The 6,000-nt window shown below is 47.8% G+C and overlaps 1 protein-coding gene across 1 annotated transcript in view; it reads right to left on the reverse strand.

The window, feature by feature from the left end:
* ITGA2 (integrin subunit alpha 2) overlaps positions 1 to 3,965 on the reverse strand; it is a 103,672-nt gene extending 99,707 nt beyond the window's left edge. The window contains exon 1 of the mRNA XM_082836794.1: positions 3,868 to 3,965. Within this exon, the coding sequence (XP_082692920.1) occupies positions 3,868 to 3,925 (58 nt within the window). The 5' untranslated portion in view covers positions 3,926 to 3,965. The remainder of the gene's footprint in view (positions 1 to 3,867) is intronic.
* Between the last annotated feature and the right edge of the window lie 2,035 nt (positions 3,966 to 6,000).

Here is a 6,000-nt window from a genome sequence, read left to right on the forward strand (position 1 = left end):
TTTGCTAGGAAAGAGAAGGTGCAGTGCTAATATTTAAGCAATTACTTCCAAACCTGGATGCACATCAGAAACGTATGAGTAATTGTTTTTAAATACTGAATCCAGAGCCCCAATCTATTAATGTGAATCAAAACAGTGGCTTGTGAACCAGTATGTAGGAAAGCAAAGCTTAGTCGAGGTTGGGCTGGTGTAGCTGGAGAGCCATGGGGGAGGGGAGTTACCATATCAGCTGGTGGTCTAAGGTGGTTGAGGGGCTGAGATGAGAGAGGTCGTTGAGGGTGGGTCCCAGAAATGAGAGATAACTTCAAACTTCCCTTTTTGTTATAAAAACTTCCCTACTTTATAATTTTACTTGGGGTCATCTCTTTTAACATAGGACAATGGTGAGTTGCAAAGGGAAGAGGAAAAAAAAAGGAAAAAAGCATCAAGGCAGTGAAGGCCAAGAAAATAGTCTGGAAAATATTCTAACACCAAATATGGGATGATCAGGTGCAGTCAGAACACAGAAGGGTGTGTATAGGTGCATGTCCATGGCTCTGGGGTGTGTGTATTGTGAGTGTGCATACGTGCAGTGTGTGTGCTTGTGTGTAAGTGTGCACGGGGGAGTGTGGTAGAGAAGAAGCTGAACAGGCAGGCTGCGACCAGATGGCGAAGGACTTTTTCTGACGTGTCACAAAATTTGGACCGTGCACCACGTGAGCTGGGAAGCCACCAAACGTTTGACGCAAAGGGGTGATTGGATACAGATAAGTGTTTAGAAAGATACCATTGGTGGCAAAACAGAGAATGGACTGGAGGGATAAGAGACAAACACAAGAGAACCAGCTTAAAGACGGTGGGAGTCCAGACACAAAAAAGCGAGGGCCTGAACTGGGCAGTAGCAGAAGGCACATGAGTTGGGGAGAGCAAACAGAACTTAGAGACAGTTTGTGAGGTTGCAGACAAGGGAAGAGATCCCTGGTTTCCATGTTTGCAGGATAATGCTGCCATTAAACAATAATAGGCAACGCAGGAAAAAATGTCAGAGGATATCTACTTCAGCTGGGGACATGTGGAGTTGGACGTGCATATAGGGCATCTAGGTGGAGATATTTGCTAACAGATGGAAACACTGATCTGGAACTCAGGAGAGGAGTCTGGCTGGAGATGCTGACTTGAGTGCGGAGCAGGCCCAGAGGGAACTGGTAAAATGAAGAGGAGGATCCAGCATGGAACTCTGCAAACACCAACAAGGACCGGGCCAAACAGCTGAGCCTGGGAAGGAGACTACGAAAGAACAGCCAGGAAAATAGGAGACAAACAGGGAGAACAGAAGCCAGGGGTGGAGGGTGCTTCAGGAGGAAACAGCTGCCAGATTACACACTAAAGGAGGACCTGCTTACTGAGAGGGAAATTAGAATATGTACCGCCTGAGGGGAAATTAGGGATCTGAAAATAGGGGGTGATCCGGGCAGGGTACCAGAGATAACAAGAGATGAGGCTAGGCAAGTAATCCTTAGCCAAGCAACACACTAGACAGTGTAAGTGACGTCGTGCCTTTTAAAATCACATTTCCCTTTTCCCTATGGACCTATTATAGTTTATGGATTATCCAGGCCTCTTATGGTCTTTCTTTTCCATCCTCAACCTGCCGGTTACCATTTCAATGATTGCGAGCACTTAAACCAAGGAATGATCAATGAAAAGCGATAAATATGAAACCAAACCATGAGCACTGCTTTTTCTTAAATACCTGTGAGAGTGTTTATAGAAAGCGAATTTGAATCTACGTGTTAAAGTGAGATTTGATGGTTTTAAGTTTCTACAGTGGTTGGTGTGGTGCTAGATGTAGAAACGCATACACACATGCGCCTTTTACATTTTAATTTTTGGTATTTATATTACACAAATATATATGGATATAACTTATAAGCAACTACATGTGTGTCTGTTTAGTAATGATGAGTACTCAAAATTTTATACAGATAGGGTCATGCCATAAAAAACTGCAGCTGTCACAAACCTAGAGTTTTCAATTATTCATTTTAATCTTGGATATTCATGGTATCAAAAAATGATGCTGTTTCCCTGGGAACTTGGGTTCAGATAACAAATGACAAAGTTTTATTACGATTACCCCGAATTAAGAGAAAACCTGTTCCTTGAGTATGTAAATATCTGGAGCAGGAGGAAGGAGGAAATATACAAACTATTTGGATAGATGTCATTTTAAATCACTTCTGCTGGCTTGCAGCGAGTTGCGCTTGTTAACCAACTCCAGGTAAAGTCTCTGTACCTGACTTCATGCCTTGCGGCACTACATTCCTCTGAAGTATTTCTCACTGCTGTTTAAAGAACAAGCCTCAACACTTCAAAGATAAGAAAATGATGTTATATTTCCATAGCTTCTGTTAATAATGGGTAATTAAAGAGTGATGAAAGGCTTGCATTGAAATGTCCATTAGCTCTTGGGAAGGTGATGGTGTCCAGGAACTGATTCTCAAGGTGAATCCAACTTTCTCCGAAAACCCCTAAGTTAGGGTTGATGGCCCCTCAAAACACTCTTGGGGTCCCAGGAGAGAATATCTGTGAAGCACCAGACCCAGGGTTAGACAGGAAAACTAACGATGCCTATTCTCCGCTGGGGTCGTGTTATTTCTCTTTCTCTAACCTGGAGAAAATGCTACAGGGTCTTCTGCATTAGAATTCTTTCATGATAACAACTGGTTAAATGCCTCATAGGAGGGCAGTCTAAGAAAGATTTCTCCTCTTGGTAAAAACACTTGAAAATCAGAGACCACTTTTTTGTTTGTTTTGCTTTGATAGCTATTCAAACTATGATATACAAATGCGACTCCCCCCACCCCACCTAACCCCAAAAGTAAACTAAAGTTCTTGAAGTAAGCACACACGAGGCTCTGGAAAATGGTCTGGAGAAAGCAGCTTTTTTTTTTTTGGCCGCACCTGGCGGCACGCGTGATCTTAGCTCCTCGACTAGGGATCGAACCCGCGCTCCCTCCACTGGACCGCCAGGGAAGTCCCCTGGGGAAAGTACTCTTGATGGACTGTGGTTGCGCCGCAGCTGGGTACCCCCAGCCTCATTTCCCCACTTCGTGCAAAAGGAGTCAGGCGACGGGTGGGCCCGGCTCTCAACGCCCTGCCGTAAATCTGCGGGTAAATGTCTCGTTGCGGCGCCTACGATCCAGAAAGCTGAAAAGAACTTTTCCTGGCCTAAGTTTACATCCGTCGAACAGACGACGTTACAACAGTAAGAAGAAGGCAGAAGGGCGTGAAGAATTCCCCTCTGCCAAGTATTGAAGAGGCGCTTGGTTTTCCTACGTCCCCTAAGGGAATAAACATCCGTGCTGCGTCCTGAAGAAATAGGGACATTATTCACACCCTGGGGTTGAAAAATAAGCATATTGGGCTCTCAGGCTCCTGCAAAGCCACCAGGCATCGCCCTGAGGGGCAGGCTGTCTCCTAGGACCGGATTCCCGGGACGCACAGAACCTCCGGGTCCGGGTCTGGCGGGGCACCTGTCTGAGCCCGGCATCAGGATTCGGGATCTCCAGGCGCTCCACTAATCTTTACTCCCCCATGCATGTGTGCGCGTGCGTGTGTACCTAAGAGCGAAGCGCGTATCGAGCTGACTTTGAAAGGTGCTTTACAGACAGGGTGAGCCGTGCCTTATGGGGACACCAGGCGAGGGAGAGCGGGAATGGGGAGTCTCTCTCCATCCTGCTGGGATGGCTAGGCGCCTGGGTCCACGTGGAATCAGAGCAGAGACGCGCGGCACCTGTGCCTCGCTGGCGCAGAACTCCTCGCTTTCGCCCCCAGGACCCACGCAAGTTCCTCCTGCAACTCCTGCGGAGCAAACCCGTCGCTTACCTTGATTGAGCACTAACACCAGCCGCAGCAGTGTGCCGCCTGTCCGTCCTGGCCGCATCCTGAGCCCGCCGCCCCGGGCAGTGGAGCTGCTCTGGGTTTGCACGGGGACCCAAGGACCCGGAGACTCCCCAGGAGCCGTCCCGAGGTCTTCTCTCCCGCGCCCGGGTGTGAGCAGGAAAAAGTTGCCGGGCAGCTCCCGGGGCGCCAAGGCCCGCCCCTTCGCCTCAGCAAACACCCGACCTGCCCCGGCCCCGCCCCAGCCCCGCCCCGCCGCCCGGAGAGCTGCACCTGGGCTCCTCCACACCCCCGCAGACCTCACCTCCACCCCCGCACACCCTCCCAGCCCAGGGATCCAGGAAGTGGTGGGGGTGGGAACCTCGCCCCCGGGGGCGTTTCCTGCCGGGCGCAGCAGACGGGCGAAAGCTCGCCGGTCTGCTACCCAACCCCTGACAGCCTGAGGCTGGCCCGTGGGGGACCCGGGGTCCCCGAGGGGCCCCGGCCGTCGTGCAGGCCTTCCGGCTCCCGGCTCCTGGCAGGGGTGGGAGGGCTGGGGGGAGCCGTGAGCCTCAGCCACAGTTCTCAGGGGCTGCGCGGTGCATGCCTTCTCTGCCTTTCCCAAGTGGGTGGAAAAACGGACAAAAATAAGCACAATGACCAGGTTAGAAACTAACTCGACAGGAAAGAAGATCTGCCCACAAGTTATGATTATCCCGAAGTGATATTTAAGCAAAAGCTGCTGCAAGAGCGCCGTGTGTGTGTGTGTGTGTGTGTGTGTGTGTGTGTGTGTTATAAATCCTCATACCTTCCTCTCCAAATAAGGAGCTGATTTGATTGCCAACTTTAAGAGATTTACTTCAAGACACACAGAAGAGTGAGAACCCCCGTATGAACTCGTGATTCTTTGTCTACATTACATCGTGAGCATTTTCTTCCATTATTTCAGGCTCAGATCTGGAAAGAGAACATTCCATAACCACTTCTGAGATTTTTACTTCCCAACCGAAGAAATAGAATATTCACTTTTCTCTAAATCTGATTTTTCCTCCGAAAGTTCACCCACAAATTCCCAGCACATTGTTGAAACCAGAATCCTTCCAGTGACTACTTTTATGAAGTAATCAAAAGTTCTAATAAACTAAACTTAAGGATTTGCTGGTCTAATCATTATTATTATCACCATTCCAAATCTTTATGGAGCAGGTACTATCAGGAGGATGGGATACTAGCATACTGGCATACTGCCACTAGGAAGCAAAGTGGTTCAAGATGGGAAGGACGTAACTGGTAAAAATCAAATGCTCCCCTTTACCATAGCTAGGGCTGGAGTCTCAAATAGTTAAAGTATTAAATTGGTATTCATCAGATGCTACTGCTTATAAATCATGACTATAAACTCAATACATTTGAAAGCAAAATCTATGGCCCCTGGTTGTTTCCTGTTTTCTTATCTGTCACTTACTACTTACTAATCCTGACAAACACCTGAAGGCATTTTTTTTCTGCCTGTGGATGGTACTCACCTGCTGACTAAGACTCCATATAACACCTGAGAATTTGTAGGTGGCCGCTCACTAACCCTGACACCCAATCGTGGCTCTCCTCACAGACTTCTTGCAGGAAGTCAGCCAGGTTTCAGGGAGATGAATATCTGTCTGTTTCCTTCTGACTCACTGAAATGTGAGTAAGTGTTTGGAACAGACCCTTGTTTGGGAGGCAGGAGAGTTCCCTTCATGTGAGACAGGAATCTGTGCTTTGTCTCAGAGCGCTGGAGAGGAAAATGCACCCTTCTTTGCTTTTGTGCTCAGAACCAGACAAATTAACATCCTGGCATGAGGTACAGGATAAATCAGGAGCTATATTTTTCCAGAGCAGGCAACAATTTCAAATTTCAAGAAACAAAGAGCCAACTCCTGCCCCGCATTAACTTTTTAAGACTGTAAAGGGTTCCTGACACAAAACAGTTTGAGAACTTCTGCCTTAAACTTCCTAGGAGATATCCTGCCTAAGTGTAATTTTTCTGGACACCACATTCTGAGCTGGAAATAAGATTAAGGGAGGGCTTCTCAAACTCTTTGGTCTCAGGATCCCTCGGATGAATGAATATAAAAAAATGTGATTATATATATGATGGAC

This window comes from Leucopleurus acutus (assembly GCF_964270905.1).
Source record: "Leucopleurus acutus genome assembly, chromosome: 3".
NCBI classification, from domain to species: domain Eukaryota; kingdom Metazoa; phylum Chordata; class Mammalia; order Artiodactyla; family Delphinidae; genus Leucopleurus; species Leucopleurus acutus.